Below are 19,572 nucleotides of genomic sequence, written 5' to 3'. Positions count from 1 at the left end.
ATCAAATTACCAATGGCAGTTTTTACGGAACTAGAACAAAAAAATCTTAAAATTTGTATGGAGACACAAAAGACTCCAAATAGCTAAAGCAGTCTTGATGGGAAAAAACAGAGCTGGAGGAATCAGACTACCTGACTTCAGACTATACTATAAAGCTACAGTAATCAAGACAATATGGTACTGGCACAAAAACAGAAATATAGATCAATGGAACAAGATAGAAAGCCCAGAGATAAACCCACGCACCTATGGTCAACTAATCTATGCCAAAGGAGGCAAGGATATACAATAGAGAAAAGACAGCCTCTTCAATAAGTGGTGCTGGGAAAACTGGACAGCTACACGTAAAAGAATGAAATTAGAACACTCTCTAACACCATACACAAAAATAAACTCAAAATGGATTTGAGACCTAAATGTAAGACTGGACACTATAAAACTCTTAGAGGAAAACATAGGAAGAACACTCTTTGACATAAATCACAGCAAGATCTTTTTTGATCCACCTACTAGAGTAATGGAAATAAAAACAAAAACAAACAAATGGGACCTAATGAAACTTCAAAGCTTTTGCACAGCAAAGGAAACCATAAACAAGACGAAAAGACAACCCTCAGAACGGGAAAAAATATTTGCAAACGAATCAACGGACAAAGGATTAATCTCCAAAATATATTAACAGCTCATGCAGCTCAATATTAAGAAAACAAACAACCCAATCCAAAAATGGGCAGAAGACCTAAATAGACATTTCTCCAAAGAAGACATACAGATGGCCAAGAGGCACATGAAAAGCTGCTCAACATCACTAATTATTAAAGAAATGCAAAACAAAACTACAATTAGGTATCACCTCACACCGGTTAGAATGGGCATCATCAGAAAATCTACAAACAACGAATGCTGGAGAGGGTGTGAGGAAAGGAAACCCTCTTGCACTGCTGGTGGGAATGTAAACTGATACAGCCACTATGGAGAACAGTATGGAGGTTCCTTAAAAAATAAAAATAGAATTACCATATGACCCAGCAATCCCACTACTGGGCATATACCCAGAGAAAACCATAATTCAAAAAGACATATGCACCCCAATGTTCACTGCAGCACTATTCACAGTAGCTATGTCATGGAAGTAACCTAAATGCCCATCGACAGATGAAAGGACAAAGAAGTTGTGGTACGTATATACAATGGAATATTACTCAGAGATAAAAAAAGAACGAAAATTGGGTCATTTGTAGAGACGTGGATGGACCTAGAGACTGTCATACAGAGTGAAGTAAGTCAGAAAGAGAAAAACAAATATTGTATATTAATGCATATATGTGCACTAGAAAAATGGTACAGATGAACCAGTTTGCAAGGCAGAAATAGAGACACAGATGTAGAGAACAAACGTATGGACACCAAGCGGGGAAAGCGGGGCAGGGCAGGGGTCAGTGGTGGTGAGATGAATTGGGAGATTGGGATTGACCTATATACACTAATATGTATAAAATAGATAACTAATAAGAACCTGCTGTATAAAAAATAAATTTTAAAAATTCAAAAATAAAAAAATATTTGCAATGCATATGCAAAGAGCTAATTTTCATAATATTAAAAAGTAGTTGTAAATCAATAAGTAAAGATAAATAATCTATTGGCAAAAAATAGTAACAGAGAATTAACAAAAAAGGAAATAAACATACAAAAAGGTGCCTAGCCTACCTTAAAATAAATTTGTAAATATACAAGATACATTTATCACTTCTCAGGTTGACAAGGATAAAAAATGTGACATGTATGGGAATAGAGGCACCCGTAGGCAGTTTTGGTGAGGATACAAATCCATACAACTGGTGGGGCAATTAGGCAATATCAACACTTAAAATACTCAAACCTCTTTATCCATCAATTCAACTCTTAGGAATTTCTCCTACATATATATCCATACTTGTGTACAATGACATATATATGAGGTTCGTGTCAGCATTATTATTCAGAGCCAAAAAAACTATAATTAACTAAATTTACATATAACTAAATAACCGAATGTGACATTGAAGATAAATTGTGTTGTAGCTCTATCAAAGAAGACTGTACAGCCATCAAAGAAAAGATACACAAGATATATTCATATTATTAAATAAAACAGGATAAGAAGTGTCTGTAATATGTTTCCATTTGTGAAGAAAAATATATCACTTTATTTATGCCTCCTATGCCGAATCAATTCTGAAAGATACACAGGGAAGGAAAACGGCAGACAAGAGTAAGAAAGAGACATACTACATACCTTCTTCTGCCTTTGGAATTTTGTACCATGTATATGTGTGCCTACTTTTAAAAAAAGCAATTACTTTTAGTTATTGAAATAAAATAAATGCCTCCATCAAAAGACCTCATCCCTGCTCCTCCAACCTTTCCCCTCAATCCAATCCAGTCCACCCACCTGCACCTCTGCTAGAGGTAGATTGCATTTCTTACTGCCAAATGAACTCCATGGCCCATGCATCTACTGGTAAGTTTCTCTCCTACACACACTCCTTTCACCCACAGCCTGCCCTTAGACATTCAACTCCAATGTCTCTCCACCCAGGAGCCTTCTCTGACTATCCATCGATGCTTTTTCCCCTCAAGAATGGGATGTTGGGCTTCCCTGATGGCACAGTGGTTGAGAGTCCGCCTGCCGATGCAGGGGACACGGATTCGCGTCCCGGTCCTGGAAGATCCCACATGCCGCGGAGCGGCTAGGCCCGTGAGCCACGGCCGCTGAGCCTGCGCGTCCGGAGCCTGTGCTCCACAACGGGAGAGGCCACAACAGTGAGAGGCCCACGTACCGCAAAAAAAATAATAATAATAAATAAATAAATAAATAATTCCATTGCTGGCTCTTACTTTGTGTGGATTAGTCTTCTTTTGGAAACCAGATAGTGAAGTGTCTTGAAAGTAGGAAGGCAACATGACTAAAATATCTTTGTACCCTTGACACTGCCCAGCTTAGGACTAAGCACAGATTGATGGCTCACCATGCCAGATGGGTGAAGGACTGGATGCTGGAGGAAGGACCAAGTAGTAACTTCAGAGATACTGAGGCCAAGAATTTTTTGGCTGGGAGACCACTTTTACCAGGGAAAGACTCTCAAGGAAATTCAGAAATTTTGAGATATTGGAGTCATATCACGATATCCACAGACAGCCAAGCAGGTAACATAATGTCTAAATCAATAGTCAAGGTGTAGGAGTGATGGATCCTGGGGCTGGTTGGAAAACACCTGTCATTCCTAAAAGTTAGCAAAATCCAGGTTAAAAAAAAAAACGAACTCCTCAGGTAAACAGCATATATCCAGAGTAGATATATGGAAGTGGCCATATATTCCAATAATCCTTAGTTGGAAGTGGCCACTTATCTCTGTAGGAAGTCATCTTCCTGAGCAAGTGGAATGCTGTCACATGGGTAGAGGTGCTTTGGAACACAAAGCTTTGGATAGTCCTCCAGAAGTGAACCAGATTCATGTGCCTCCATTGAAGGCAGTGTTTACATTCTCTTCCCACCACACAGAATAGAGGCTTCCCTTCCGCCACATATTTAAATTTAAAGATGCTGCCACCTTGGCCTTTCCCTGCCACATCAACTATGGTCCCCTTCATGCACCTCTGGTTTCCCATCACCCACTGCCTGTAACATCAAAGTTCTCCATTCCCAAGCCATACCAGACTCTGCTGTCCCTAAACTCATGTGTGCTTTGCACATATATTTCCAGTACAGGTGGAGGAGTTTATAGAGGTTCCTCTGTCCCAGCCACTCTTCCTCAGTTTTCGGGGGATGGGTGACCAGACAACTGTTGCGAAGGAAGAGCCGAGCTGTCAGGCTGGTGGAGGGTGTGGAGAATGAAGACAAAGTGGGAGCACAGACACTGCCTGTGAGCGGCGCCTTCAGTCCTTACAGACAACCAGACACCCTCATCTACAGACTGAATCACCAGTGAGCTTCCCTAGACAGGTAAAGGTCTTTGACACCACACCTGCCTTGTGAAACAGGAGGGCTTTGTGATACAGTCTGGTGGCCTGGTTCTGTCATCTGTGAGGCGGAGGCCACAAGGCATAGCACTGGGAGTCATCAGGCACCAGGACCCTGAATGCCTACATATAGGGATGGTTGGTCTCCTTATGCTAATGAGGTTTAGACCATGCTGAGCCTGACTTCTGTTCTGTGGGATTTGGGGTATCCCTTATATACCTATGGCTCCATCTTCATTATTATCCTAATTATCTGGCAGGTGAAAAAGAGTTACCATGGATTAACACTGGAACCTAAAAGGAGCTGCTGCCTGGTAGGGAAACACGATGACCATGGCTGAACCAATCAAGCCTCAGATAAGATATATTCAATTACTCTTTATAGTAATTCTCTTTCTCAGAGCCTAGAAATAATTCTTTGCCAGGCCATCCCTGCAGTGTACTCTAATTGAAAAATCAAGAATCTCTCTATCGGGCTTGGGTTGAGTCCTAGGTAAAGTGGAATCCACCTCACTGGATCTCTTCTGACCTCCCAAAATGGGGGATTTTTCTGATTGGTGGACTTAGTAAGCAAAAGCCCTTGGCTGAGAACCACTGACCATTTAATCAGTTCCATTATTCCTCCTGTGTCACACTAAATCCCCTGAAAATACTGTCCTGGGAAAGGGGACAGGAGGTATGGAATGTGGAGAGCCCTGAAGTAAGCACACAATAAATAGAAAAATGAAATATTCAGGTGAAAGGGTGGAGTACAGGAAGGCAATATAGGACAGTGTATAACATACAGACAAATATATAGAAACAGACTGGGAAATGTATATTTCCTTTGTTTCACTTTAGACATGAAAAAGAAAATCGTGTCCCAGCTTCACACTCTCTTTGACCTTTAAGCGTCACCGGAAAGTCAGACAAAGGGCTAGAGATGCAGCATCAAGAGGTAAAGTCCCAGTCTCTGCTCTGACTCCCCTCCACTGTGGGTGAGATTCCCATGAACCCTGTCCCTCGATGACCCCTGGTGCCAGGAGCCAGGTGCTCTAACCACTGAAGGCTTCAGTTCTCCAAGTTGACAAAATCTGCCAGAAAACTGTTTTGGGTGGGAAATCAGAGTCTGGAAATGTTCCAAAATTCTCTACCTTACCCCTGGGAATGAAGAGTGAGGAAACAGGGAAGAAGTCCTTAATTGTGTCATTTACTAGTTTTATGTTTACTAGTTTCCACTTCCCTGTGGAAGTCACTTCATCTTTCAGTCTTGTTACCATGAAATGGGCATCTGATGATCCTGCCTCACTCACAGTGTAGTTGTGAAGATCAAATGAGAGCAGGTCCAGGAGAGCACACCATACCTGGTTGAGTGGTACACAGACGTGCCTCACAGCACTAACTGTTGGGGTTTGCGGTCTCCTCTCATTCAGAGGCCTTCAGCTTCCTATAGGATGTCCCTGGGTCCACTCCTGCTCCATGTAACACTGTCACCTGGTTTCTCAGCTAGGAGAATTTCCCAGGAAGAAGCTGAAAAGCCATGGGAGCTGCTCTCTGTCATGAAAAGGTGATCTCCTGCTCTTTGCAGTCTCCCAACTCCCAGCCTGGTCTGTGATCATTTCTCTGCTTGGCCTGGGGCAGGGTTGGGGAGAAGGACAGTGGCTGAGAGGGAGCCAGACAGTGGAGCCTGGAGCACTGGTTGAGAGCGTTGCCAGGGCAGAGGGGGATCAGATATTTCAGGAGAGAGGAGTTCCCTAGTTCTGCTCTGTGCTAGGCTCACAGTGGCCCTGGAATTCAGAATTTCACTAGTGCATAGTTCATAAAAGACTCTACATGGGTTTGCACTCAGCCACAAGACAAGTTTTACAGTCAGGAGGATGGATAATTGAGTGAATAATTTTCATCATTTTCATATTCTCTTTACAGCTACACCCTTTCAAGGGCAGCCCCCTGGACCCTGCTGACATTACCTCCTCTGGTTCTGTCTTCAGCGGAGCCAGTTCCTGGGACAGCCCTCAGACAGGAGCTTGTCATATATTATACCCTTCTTCTCTAGATCTCTAGAGAATGGGGATGGACTCTCAAGAGATGTTGTGTACACCCTTTAATCCCCAGAACACAGAATTCCCAAAAGGATCTCCTTTTCTACAGTTTAGAAATACTGAATACCAGGCTGCGGCCTAAGCCCGAAAAGAGAATGACTCCAGGTTCTACCTGGTGATGTTCCTGGTGCTGCCCCATCAGCTAACCATTGGCTCCCCCATCTACCTGGTTCCTTCTCCTAGTTCAGCTTCTCAACACAGGTCAGCAGGGAACTCACCCACCTCCCAGTCTCTCAAGGCCCTGTGCTCCCAGCTGTTGTCTGAGACCTCGCCCAATAAGCCCCAGGCCATCAGCCCAGCCCACCATAACTTGCCAAATGGCATTTCCCTAGGAAAAAAAAAAAAAAAAGCACATGAGTAAACACCCAGCGGATGCAGGCCTCAGGGTTTACAGGACTAGGGGAGGGCAGGCACAATCTCCAGGCCACACACTTGTGAAGAGGCAGATGTCACTCCATCAGTAACAAACAGTTGCCATGTTTCCCTCCCAGCCGGGGCTGGCTTCCTCAGGAGGGGAGTGTGCAGCAGCTCCTGTGTGCAGATTCCTGCTGCCAAACCTGCGATGCCATGGCTCTGGAGATTCAGCAGGTGGTGGTGGGTGAGAACACCCTGATCTCCCCCACTTCAAGGAGGCTGTCACAGGGCTGCTCTTACCTAGAGATTTTGTCCACGTCTAAAGTGTCTTCTGAGCAGAGACTGGAGCATCGTTCCCCACACTCCAAAGACCTTTCACTTACATCTGCAACCCTCACAGTGTCAGAGAAATCCTTAACCCAGTCATCGGCCCAGTCAACAGGTGCAGCTAGCATCCATGATTACTGGGCTGAACACCTCAAGCTAAGGCAGGGATTTCAAGTACCAGAGGTGCCCAGGGGCCCAGAGACTATGTTTTCTTCAAGGTTTGAGGAAACTAAGGTTTCAGTGAACCTGCAGGAGATGATGCAGAGCAACCCCAACCTTGTCTATGGGAACCAAGGCCAGCAGCCCTTGAATTCTCAGGTCTCTCTACGGACCCTGAACCGAGAAGTCACAGCCCTGACACATGCTATGGCCTTACATGTGGTCACTGTCCTCCCTGCCCACCTGTTATTCCTCAGTACTGAAGTCCGGAGGCTTCTTGAGGTACATGTAAAAGGACTGATGCACTTCCAGAGGTGGGGGCTCCCCAGACGTGTGGAAGAGTCCCTGAGGCAGCTTATACCAGATCCGCCATTATTTTACCACCCTGTACGTAACCAACCAGACTCTTTCATCCAGAATGATACTTCTCAGTTCTCTACTGAGAAATTTGGGACCGTTTCATACCAGAACTGGGGTTCACGTACGGTCGGCCAGCCCAGCCAGGCCTTCTGGGTTTCTAAGTGGTCCATTATGGACCCAGAACAAAGACACTACTACCAGCAAATCCCAGACAATATGGCTCTAGCCTTGCCCTCTCCAGCCCTTAAAGAATTAAGTGGCCTTTATCTAATGCCTGGGCAACAGGCTAACGACCCAGTGGGCCATGTGCAGCCGAAATATAGCCAGCCATTCTGTGGCCTCCCTTCTCTGCACAGTGAGTCCCGGGTTGACACTTTCTTGGGTTCTCAAGGCCTCTCCATGAACGGGAGCATGTCCAAGCCCCCCTTGAAGCATCCTTTTCTCTTCAAGGAGCTCTCCTTCCTCCTTCTGATGCCTAAAACTCCACTCCAGTCAGCTCCACCCTCTTCTCCATCTTCCCCAAATTGGATTGCTCCAACTGAGCACCAACAAGCTCAGATCAATATCCCGTTTCTGACCCTGGATGAGTGTGAAGCCTTGGAGTGGCACCTGCTGCAGAGGCAGCTCCAGCTTCAGTGGGGCTTGCCAGATGTTTTCCAGAGAAATCAGCACACCCAGAGCCCCATGCAGTATAAGCCCTGTGACAAAGCCCAGTCTTCTGAGACTGTGACAACTTCCTGGCCAGGGCAGCCCATCTCAGTCCTCACAAGGGAACTACTCTTGTTCCCAGAGCATGCCAGGAGGCTGCTGGAATTCCACCTCCAGTGACAGTTGATTCACCATCGCCGGGGCCTGCCCCAGAAGATCCAGCAGTCCATCCATTTGCTCCTGTCCCCTGCTGACGAGCAGACTCTCTCCTGGAGCAGCACAGCCCTAGACAATGTGGACGTCCCCCACCCTACAGCTCTAGAGGGCACTGGCGTTGGCAACCCATTCCCAGCCGTCAAGGACCCAGGGTCAGTCCCTATGCCGCACTTGTCTGACCAGGCCAAGGCAATATTGCAGAGCTACATCAACTCCAAATGTGGGCAGATTCACCAGGGCAAGTTTCCTGTCTGCGTATGTGGCTCCTGGGAGTGCAGAATTCCTGGGGTCCTGGAAGTGGCTCCCTTTACCTGCACCCCAGAAAGCAAGCCCCTAGAACTACAGGCAGCAAATGATCCAGACAAACAACAGAAAATTACACCCTGGATGCCAACGGCCCTTGAGCAGCAGCAGCAAACCTCACCAGGTGCTAACACTGAACATCCTAAGCTGCCCCAAGCCCTGTCCGAGGGAGCCACTGAGACACTGGAGACAGCTTTACGGCACAAGGATCTGGCCTTCTTGTCAGGGATGCCTGCTGTTTATTATGTGGCTCTCTCCACGGCCATGGCCCCAGCAATAACTTCCCAAGCTGTGAAAACAGAGATGGTGCCTGGCCTGTCGAATTTCCAGGAGAACCTCTGACTCAGGTGACCTTACCTGAAGAGCAGGGTCTAAGTCCTGGGCCAGGCTTTCAAGATGCCAACGAGACTTGTGCAGACATTGCAGGTGAATTCCAGGCTGAAGTGCAGAGGGAAGGAATAATCAAGATGGTGCCTCTAGAAAGCCAGTCAGAGCCTGCGAAGCCATACTCACTCGGGGAACCCATCTTGGCCAAACTAAATTTCCATCTGAGAAAGAAGATCCTAGAGATACAACTGGGAATTCCCCTAAAGGCAAGGGAGCCCTGGGAACAAACTGTAGCAATGCCAGAGAACATATGGACACAGGAGTCTCTTGGGAGTCTAAACAACCACGGAAAAACACTGCTCCAGGAGCTCCCCATCCCACCAGATATGCCACGTGCCCTGGATCCAGAATGGCTCCACCTCAAACAACAACTGGCCACTGAGTTAAAGGCAGTGCATCAGAAACAGAAACAACCCAGGTCCAGGGCAGTACCCCATGATTCTGTCCACTGGGCCTCCAAGATCTCACAACCCAGTGGGGACATGACAGAGACCCAGGCACTTTGTGTTCAGCTGGAGGCCAGTGTGAACAACCCCAGCCTAGAGGAGCCCCAAAGCCCTGACAAGAGCAAGGACTCAGCCCAAGACCCCACACTGGCAGAAAAGAGAGAGAAGCCAGGCAAACCCAAAATGACAGGGGACCACGGAGAAGGGGATGCCGGGTTTGCAGTCTCTTCCACAAGAGAAAAAAGCCACTCTGCTGAAGCCCAGAGGCCAGAAGGGATGCTTCTGAACGGGACACCCTGCAGCCCCTGGCAACAGAGACATCGCTATCACCTTGGTTCTCCCTGTCAGCACAGTCCCCAGCATCACCCTCAGCTTAAATTCCCAGAGATACCTCCTGGAGTCCCTGTGGGGAAAGACTCTGAGAAGAATGACCTGCAAGACAGTCAAGCCAAGCTCAATGTCATCCTCAAACCAGCAAGCGTTCCTGAGAATGTCCAGCCTGTGGTGCCCCAGGCATCATAGGGCCAGCCTTTCCTGGGCCAACTCATTCCAGGTAAGCCATTGCAGGGCCAAACTTTACAAGGTCAGGTTTTGCAGGGGCAGATGATGCTAGGCTATACTCACAAGAGGCCCAGCCTTCCAGAATCTGGCTTGAGAAATAAGATGAAATCTTTTCTACACTGTATTAACCCCAAAACCAAAGGCAAAGGGCATGAGGAATCCATGTCCTCCCCATGTGAGAAAGTGGCTAACACAAGAAAAGAAAATGTAGCAAAGAGCCTGGCTCCAGCCAAAAGTCCCAAGGGGCGAACTAAGACAGAGGAGACAAGAGCGGACCCAAAGGCCCAATTTCTGCCTACTGAGAAGCAGGTGGGCCTGGCCTTCTTGGATGGTCCCCATTCCCCAGACAGTAAGCTCCGGCACCGCTCCCACTCCCATCAACTCCACTCTGCCTCAGTCCTGGGCATCCCCCGCCGCTGCCCTCGGCACTGTCCACGAGTGGCTTGTGCCATCCAACCAGGGGACCCGCCCTCACTCTCACCTCTCACCTCAGATGGAAACATTGGTCTGCTCAAGAAGACCCAGTGCATTCGAAAGACTCTGTAGTCTCCTCAACGTCTGCGTCCCTTGAAGAGGACTGCTACTGTCATTTTCATTAATGTACAGGTGGGCAGAGTGCCCCCCAAAATATACTCTATATCTCTAAGCAGAGAGGTGTCTGTCTACTCCTCCTCTCTACTGTGGTGTGTTCAAGGAAGGCATAAGGGAGGTAAATGTCCTTTTTATCTAGGGAAGGAGTTTTAACTCACACTTAAGCTGGGTCGCACTCCACACAACAACACCCCCTCCCCGGACTGTGGATAAAGGAACTGGAGCAGAGAAGGAAGGCCCTTGTCTAAGGTACACTGAAGGTAAAGGTCAGGCTTGACTTCTATTATGGCGACCTTGGGCCCAGAGGAGCCATGTGGACATGAGCATAGTACTGTCAAGAAGGAGTGGCCAGGAATCCCACAGGCAAAATTCACTGATGACTTCTATATATGCCCACAATCTGGAGGGGAGTGCCAGTCTTCCAACCTTGAGGAGGCGCTTTGTTTACCAACAGCATGTAGCTAATATGACTAACGTCAAAAGCAAATGGTAGAATCTCCCCTCTCTGCTCCCTGTTGGTTATTCGTTAGATCTTTCTGGAGAACTCACCTAGGAGGCTGCTGTAGCTCTCTTGCCTATATCCCACTTCCACTGCCTAACAGCTGCATGGAATGAATGACACCTGGAATGAAGATCACAGTAGGACATGGAGAGGGGCTTGTCCCCCACCCCCAAGGGTAGGCAGGGACAGAAGCAGAGAGGAAGACCATGTAGATGGGGGTCTGAGTCCCTGAGATAGAAGCTGACATGTTCCTGGGACTTCCCTGGTGGTCCAGTGGGTAAGACTCCACGCTTCCAATGCAGGGGGCCCAGGTTCAATCCCTGGTTGGGGAAGTAGATCCCGCATGCTGCAAGTAAGAGTCTGCATGCCGCAACTAAGAAGTCCGCATGCCACAACTAAGAAACCCGCATACTGCCACGAAGATCCCGTGTGCTGCGACTAAGATCCAGAATAGCCAAAATAAATAAATATTTTTTTTAAAAAGAAGCTGACATGTTCCTGAAGAAGGCATGATAAGAGAAAAGGCTGGTTTGCTATGTACTCAAAAGAAGTTGAGCCAGGAAGCCAACCCAATACCCAAGTGCTTTTAGAGCATGGAGAGGAATAAACTGAGTTTTAGTCTGTTGTCCATCGTGTGATGAAAAGAAGTGAGTTGAGCCTTATTGTCCAAAGGAAATGCAAATTAATTCAAAATTTCTGAACACTCACCCCCCACCCAACAAATCTGTTTCCCAATGTCAGGGATTGGTGTAACTATAAATCCATGTTTTTGCTCAGCCCAAACATGAAGTCAGTCATTGTGTTCTAATCTCGATATATCTCAATTTTGCCCCCTTTCTCCTGTGTTTACTGCCTCTGCTTGTTAGGTTTCTCATCCATAGGTATCTCATTCTTGCCTGAGTAATACAATAGTGTGTTATAACCCCAGGACTTAGGATAGCGGCTGGTGCATAATAATACCTTAATAGTACTTGAATCCAAAGTCGGGGCTGGGGAGGCAGACAAATCATTACATTCGTATGATGAGTGCTATGGAATAGGGAATACTGCCACAGGATTACTGGGGTACTCAGCTGATGAGGACCCCAGAAGGGTCACAATAAAAAGAACCTTGATTATGCTGTACACCTTAAACTTATACAGTGCCGAATGTCAATTATATCTCAAAACTGGAAGAAAGGGGAATTCCCTGGCGGTCCAGTGGTTAGGACTCCGCACTTGCACTGCAGAGGGCACAGGTTCAATCCTTGGTCAGGGAACTAAGATCCCACAAGCCGCTCGGCGTGGCCGATAAAAAACTGGAAGAAAAAAACTTAAAAAAAAAAAAAACCTTGAGGGCTTCCCTGGTGGCACAGTGGTTGAGAGTCCGCCTGCCGATGCAGGGGACACGAGTTCGTGCCCTGTTCCGGGAGGATCCCACATGCCACAGAGCGGCTGGGCCCGTGAGCCATGGCCACTGAGCCTGCGCGTCCAGAGCCTGTGCTCCGCAACGGGAGAGGCCACAACAGTGAGAGGCCCGCGTACCGCAAAAAAAAAAAAAAAAAACTTGAGATGTGTCTTATATTCAATTAAAATATTTGCTTACTTACTATATGCAAGGTACTACAGTAAACACAACAAAGACACAGGACTTACACCACAGAGCTCATGATTTGATGTGATAGACAGTCTCACCTGCCCAAATTGTCTAATCAACATAAATACTTGAATGTCCAAAATTCACCTCTATAGAACAGTGAACTCCTGATTCCCTATTCCAACCATCATCTAATTACACATACATGCTCCAGTCACAGTATTCACAACATCAGTTAATAGCAACTCCATCTTTCCAGTTCTGAACAAAAACACTGGTGTCATCCTTCACATTTTTTTTCTAACCATCCACATCCAATCCATCCTGTTGTCTCTACCTTATGAAATGAATTCAGAACATGACCACTTCTCACTCTCTCTGCTGCTATGATTACTGCAGTATTATCATGACTAATCTCCCAGCTTCTGCCTGAGACCACACTTCCAACAGTCTTTTCTCAACAAAGAAGCTTGATGGTCCTCAGGGAAGGTCCTGGCTATAGATGATTAGATAGAAAGATAGATTACATCATGATGATGATGATGATGATGATGAAGAAGAAATGGAGGAAGGGGTGAGGGAGGGGAGGGGAAAAATGAGGGGGAGGGGAGTGGGAGGAGAAGAATTAGGAGAATAAGAATAAGATAGATAGATAGATAAATGGAGATGTAAAACCATGAGACTGGATAAGATCGCCAAGGCAATGACTGCAAATGAAAAACAGATCTAGGACCAGGCTTTGGGATACCCCAACATTAAGAAATTGGAGAAAAAAGTGGGAACCAATAAGCAGAGACTGAGAAGTAGTAGCCAGTGAGGTAGGAGGAGAACCAGGAGAGTGTGGCATACTGGAAGCCAAGAGAGGAACGTGTTTCAAGAAGAAAGTGGTCAGCTGCATGAAAAGTTGCCAATCTGCCAAGTAAGATGAGGACTCAGAGTTGATTATTAGATTTAACAACAAAGAGATCATTCATAGCCTTGAGAAGACTAGACTAAGGTCAGAGACGGAGGCAAAGGCATAACTGGAGTGGATCCAAGACAGAGAGGAAGAGCAACTGGTGATAGCAAGTGTAATCAACTGCTTTAGGGAGTTTTGTTCCACAGAGGTGCAGAAAAATGAGGAGATAGAATCAAGAGGGCTTTTTTTTTTTTTTTTTTTTTGCGGTACGCGGGCCTCTCACAGCTGTGGCCTCCCCCGTCGCGGAGCCCAGGCTCTGGACGCACAGACCCAGCGGCCATGGCTCAAGGGCCCAGCCGCTCCGCAGCATGCGGGATCCTCCCAGACCGGGGCACAAACCCACGTCCCCCGCATCGGCAGGCAGACTCTCAACCACTGTGCCACCAGGGAAGCCCCAAGAGGGATTTTTAAAGGTAGGAGATATAGCTTGTTGGATGTTGATGGAAAAGAACCAGTCAAGAGGAATAAACTGATGATGCAGGAGAGAAAGGGGGAACTGCTAGAGCAATGTCATGGTGCAGAAGTAACAGAATAGGAGTGAGTCCCCAGGTTCAGGGGTTGGCCTTGGCTAAAATCAGTAATCAGTAATGAGGAGGGACTTTGTGTATCATGAAAAGAACGGTTTCCCTACAATTAAGAGAACAGGGCAGGGGCTTCCCTGGTAGCGCAGTGGTTGAGAGTCCGCCTGCCGATGCAGGGGACACGGGTTCGTGCCCTGGTCCGGGAGGATCCCACATGCCGTGGAGCGGCTGGGCCCGTGAGCTATGGCCACTGAGCCTGCGCGTCCAGAGCCTGTGCTCCACAACAGGAGAGGCCACAGCAGCAAGAGGCCCGAGTAGTGCAAAAAAAAAAAAAAAAAAAAAAGAGAACAGGGCAAATACCTAAAGGGGTGAATGAGGAACTGGGAAGGGTCGTGGCTGGGGGGAGGGCTGATACAGAGAGCCAAAGCCAGAGATGAAGAGGAATGCTGGAAGTTACCATGGCAAGAGGTTTTTTAGGGCCTAAGAAGTCAGTAGCAGCATGTGAGCCCAGGTGGGCAAAAAAAAAAATAGTTGAAGTTGGTGATCACATGTGTGAAGAGGGTGGTCTTGGAATATAGGGGGAGAGATGTCAGAAAAAGCTCTAGATGCACAGAGCATGAAGAGGATGGGGCTTGAGACTGAGAAAAAGGGCAGGTGTGGCATCCTAGTGTTCATCCAGAGACTGGGGATGTCTGAGGGTAGGAGGAGAGAACTGGGAAGCAGAAAGACAAAGAGGCTGCCCTGAGTGATGGAAGGGACCTCTGTTTTGGACACCTCATTTCTCTCAGAAGGTGGCACGTCTGCATTTCCACCTTCTGACCTACCACAGAGGAGCCAAAAGCTGCAGGAAGGGCAGGAAGTGCTGTAGCTTCCTCGTGCTGTGGTATGGGGACTGTGGGATGCCCCTGCCTCACTGATTCCTAAGGAAATCCAGGATGGCTCAACATACCATCAAACTAGGACGTGGGGCACGACTCTTCCTCTGATAGGACCCAGCACTTAGCACAATGTGTCCTGCTAGCAGGATGCAGAAAAGCCAGGATGCGAAGAAGCATGACTGTGTCCCTGCTCTGAAGGGTGATTCTGTGCCTAACAGATGGGAGCTCAGGCCCTGCTGTGGCCCCCCAAGCTGAGGAGGCACAAGGTCCAGGCCTGCTGAGCCACACCCTCCAGTGTTTTCCTAAAGCATCCCCAAAGATCATAGGGGGTCCTGTGGCAGGCACATCCTCCATGCCTGGTGAGAGCTGGGCAGAGAGCCACAGAGCAAGGAGAGGAGAGGGAGGCCCGGAATGAAGGGAATTGACTCAGAAGGGTCACAGCAGCATCACGTGGGAAGCTGAGGTTAATGTGCACACATCCTGGCTTAGGTGGAGCGGGTCCTTCCCATGTATCCCACCTGCCACGTGCCGGCATTGGCTTATGCTGCTGACCAAGTTTTGCAACAAAGGGCTAGGGGCACAGAGATGAGCTGGAACCAAGACCTTCAGGATTCTCAGTTCTCAGCAAAATCAAGAGCTGAGAGAAGACAGAGTCAGAGCCTATGATTCATGCAGGATGTTGGAGAAGGATGAAGCCTTGCTCATCCCATCCTATAACCCTAGCACAAGCCCCACCTTCCAGCTCCCCCTCGGCTCAAGAAGTAAAATCAGAATGAAAACTCTCATGGCAGGGCACAAAATCAGGTATTCACTGCTCCAGAATTGCTGGTAGATGCTAGGGATATAGCAATGCTTGCTTGGGAACTTTGGAGTTCGCCTCTGCCCTCTGAGATACCATACTGTCGTGGCGAATGGCTCTGACCTTCTGGAGCCCTTCTTCTGGGCTCTGCAGAGAGCATTTCAGAATTCTACAGAGAGCATTTCAGGCAACCGAGTGCCTGCAGTGCGGGAGAATGGCTTCTCCACAAAATCACTTCTCTTGTTAAACACCAAGTCCCAGCAAATAGGGACCGTGGCTGCTTTGTTACTGTACCTCCTCACTGCAGCCCACGCAGGGAGGGCAACAACCACAGGATGCGCACAGGGGTAAACCCCAAGGCGCTGCTGCTTCCTGCACCTGTGAGAGGGGCTGAGCCTCTGCTCCTCACCATTCATCCAAAGCCTGCTGCCCCACCTGCTCCACGGCACAGGCCTGGGCTGTCACAGAATTAAGGACAAGAGTGGTTCCTGTGTCTACGGCAGGGACAGGAAATAAGGGAGGACAGCCGTGAGGGTGTGTGGGGATGTGAGGAATGAGCACAGGCAGGCCTGTAAGGTTCTGGGGGACGCAGAGGACCAGATGCCTAACGGGGCTTGTGGAGGACTGTCCATTCCCATGCGCACAGACAGTGAGGCCAGGACCCTGAATACTTGATCTGGATGAGAGCGTGGGGAGGAAAGAGGGGGCCTGAAGGAGATCTCTGTTTCCAGAAGGAGGGGTGCATGCTGCCAATTGCCCCCCTTTCCCGCCTTGTCCCCTTCCTCCACTGTAACTTCTCTGGGTCCACAGCCGGGCAAAGAGCATATCGGGGGCTTTCCAGAGTGTAGCATTCCCAAGGTCAAGCCCCACACAGAGGCCTCAGGGGCAGGGCCCTGGGCAGGCAGCCGGACACATGGGAATCCAGAGAGTGGGAAGGGAAAGGAAGCCAATCTCTTGCAGTAAATAGTGCTGGCAGCTGGGGTGCATCAGGGGAGAGGGTCAGGGGAAAGTGAGAGGCCAGAGCAGAGTCTCACACACAGTCAAAGACACATGCGTACAGACACCTAGCCACACAGACACATACACAGGAGGACATAAAGTCAACAATGCCACTCAGAAGCTAACTCAGAGTACCCAGAGACATGTTCAGGAAACACACCTACATAGACTCATGAAAACCCTGAGTCAGACATGCCCCAGCAGACTCTGGCACCACACACATGCAGACAGACACAGCCCATCTTGCACACCCACAAACACAAATGCATTCCCAATCCATCCTTCCCAGCCTTTCTCCCCGATAAAACTAATAGGCCACCTCAGGCCAGGTCTGTTTATCCACCTCGAAACTCTGGTTTGTAATTTCTGTCCCATTGCCTGTCCTTTAATAAGGACAGTCTTGGATCCACGCACACACCCCTGGTCTCAACAACTTGGCTGTGTGCTTTTAAAGGAACGCCACGGTCAGCAAGTCAGTCCCCTGCCCTCTTCAGCAGCCCCGTCCTTCACCTACACTCCCATCCCTACCCCCGGGAGCGTCCCCAGTTTACCGCAGGCTCCTGACCCTCAGTCTCTCCGATGCAGCAGAAACAGAATCTAAAGGAAGAGTAAACCAGACAGACCTACTCTGTCAAAATCCCCCTCAGGAAACTGTGAAGAACCAGCTCCTGACTCGTCAGGAAGGAGCCCTTGATACAGGGCATGACCACATGTGTCGCTCTACCCCAAACTTCAACTGCAGTCCATGCCTTTCAACCCTAACCCTAACCTCAACTCCAGCCCCATTCACAAACAACTCTAAAACCAGTCCTTCAAGTGAGACCCTCAGAATAACTGTACCTCATAAAGGTAATGCTGCTGGGTATTACCCAAAAGATGTTTACATGGCCAGGTAAGTTCAGGATAGAAAACTGCGATGTTCCCTCTCCCCAGGAGCTAGATGCCTACTTCCCTCTAGTCGATCGCAGCTTCAGGGATCATAGGGCCATTTATAACTCTCAAGTGCAGAAGGCCAGAAAATGTCCAAAACCTCTCATCTAAACCAGATCAATATCACACAATACGCATAAGGTTAAGTCCCTCTCCAGACCATCTCAGAAGCTTAAAACTGACCCCCAACACAACATTTATCTCCTTGACCCATTTTGATCCCAATTTTAAACTCAAACAGTACCCTACTCCAACCCTAACACAATCCTAATCTAAGATGCACTAGCTCTTTTTTTTTTTAAACATCGAGTTAGCTTTACTGAACAGTTCATGAATTGGGCAGCATCCCGTTTAGCAAGTAGAGGGGAGCTCTAAAAGGCTATAGAAAAAGAGAGGTTTTTAAGAGTATGACAAGGAAGTCAAAAACAAAAACAGATTATTTCAGGGTTAGGTAATCTATCTATAGGGGATGAAGGAGATCTATGTGCCAGGTTACCTCATCTTCCTTTGGGGGATGGAAAGGATTACCTCACTGGTGCGGACCAGAAATTTCCACACCGATCAGTTTGGATTACATTCTTGGAGAAGGCTGTAACTTCAATAAGGTCAGGTATTAAGTCTTCCTTTTAGCATAAGTGACTCCATTTGGGGCCTGTCATTTCTTTTTTAACAGGGAAATGGTGCCAGATCAACTCAGATAGGACACCCCTACTCCACCCACACTTCAGACTGCTGGAGAAGAAAGCAGACTTTTATAGACCGTTTCAATTCTCACCATGTAGATAAGCAGATTCTCCAGCTACTATAGGTGAGATCTACAAGATGCACTAGCTCTTATCAACAGGAACCATAAACGCAATTCCAAATCCTACTTTAACATCACCGTGATTCCAGCCCTATGCTTACCACTACCTACCTCCAATCCGTAACCACTACGTCAGTGCTGTTCCAAGCATAGTCCTAACTCTAACCCTGTCCCTAGGTAGCCACACTATGAGTAAAATCTGCAACTATGCTGGGCACACAAATATCACACACTTATGAAGGTAATGGGTCATCTGCAGTCCAGGAAGCAGTAGCTTCCTCAGTAACAGCTGCACAGTCATCAGGGCAGCTGGTCCCTGGTGGGCTCAGTGCTCAGCTGGGAACCCAGGAGCACCAAGGCACCCAGACCCTTTGACCCTTGTTACACATACAAGCGTACAGGGGCCCAGCTCACCCCAAGCCCTGTTCTAGCCCAGCTTCTGAGCTGAAATTCCTGCCATACCCCTCCCCGGCTCCTGCCTGCCAAGCTGGGAGCATCTGTTGCCCTGAAAGCCCCACCAGACAGGCACAAATGGGCCTGGGGCCTGGAGCTGAAGGGAATGTGGCCTCTTCCCAATGTGGACAATTCCAGACTCCTGCAACACCCGCACCTAGGACCTCCACCCCGGAGCCAGGCCCAGGTGTCCGTCCTAAAGAGGCAGTGGGTCTGCCGACCCTGGGGGTGAGTAGGGGTGGATTAGCACACCTCCTCTCCCAGGCTCCAGGGTCTCAATCTGGCGTTAGGGTGTGTTCACTCTGCGCTCATCAGCAGACGTAAAGCTGAAGTGAGCCACGTGCACCTCCCTCACCTCTCACCCTCGGCACCAGGACCTCCGGTGTAGCAGTCCTCTGTACCTCGGCCACCGCAGAGATTGTCAAACGCTACCTAGGCTCTCTCGAGAGCTCACACCAAGCCAAAGCCTTCACCCAACAGACTGGAACACTTAGGTGGATACTCACAGGTCAGATGTGTAGCCATCCGAGTCTCTGCGTCCCCTTCCTTACCGTCTACATCCAGGCTGGCCTGAGGACAAGAGAGGGGCTTGGTTCAGGGCTGCAAGCTCCAGACCCCTACAGCAAACTTAAGGTTCGGGTGGGACTGTGAGGTGAGATGAGCCCAAGCCAGCAACCGAGGGCAGAGGAATGGCTGGATGACAGACCTGGGGCCCC

At 48.4% G+C, this 19,572-nt stretch overlaps 1 protein-coding gene across 1 annotated transcript; it reads left to right on the top strand.

Moving 5' to 3' along the window:
* Nucleotides 1-4,172: 4,172 nt before the first annotated feature.
* LOC115850201 (protein SPATA31F3-like) lies at nt 4,173-10,390 on the top strand. Its single transcript, XM_060301404.1, has 5 exons — nt 4,173-4,316; nt 4,894-4,939; nt 5,488-5,548; nt 6,575-6,671; nt 9,911-10,390. The coding sequence occupies exons 1-5, from the start codon at nt 4,173-4,175 to the stop codon at nt 10,388-10,390; spliced, it is 828 nt and encodes a 275-aa protein (XP_060157387.1).
* The last annotated feature ends 9,182 nt before the right edge of the window (nt 10,391-19,572 follow it).

This window comes from Globicephala melas, chromosome 6, assembly GCF_963455315.2.
Source record: "Globicephala melas chromosome 6, mGloMel1.2, whole genome shotgun sequence".
NCBI classification, from domain to species: Eukaryota; Metazoa; Chordata; class Mammalia; order Artiodactyla; family Delphinidae; genus Globicephala; species Globicephala melas.
Note: the sequence above shows the minus strand (reverse complement) of the source record. Positions and strands in the feature narration are given on the sequence as shown.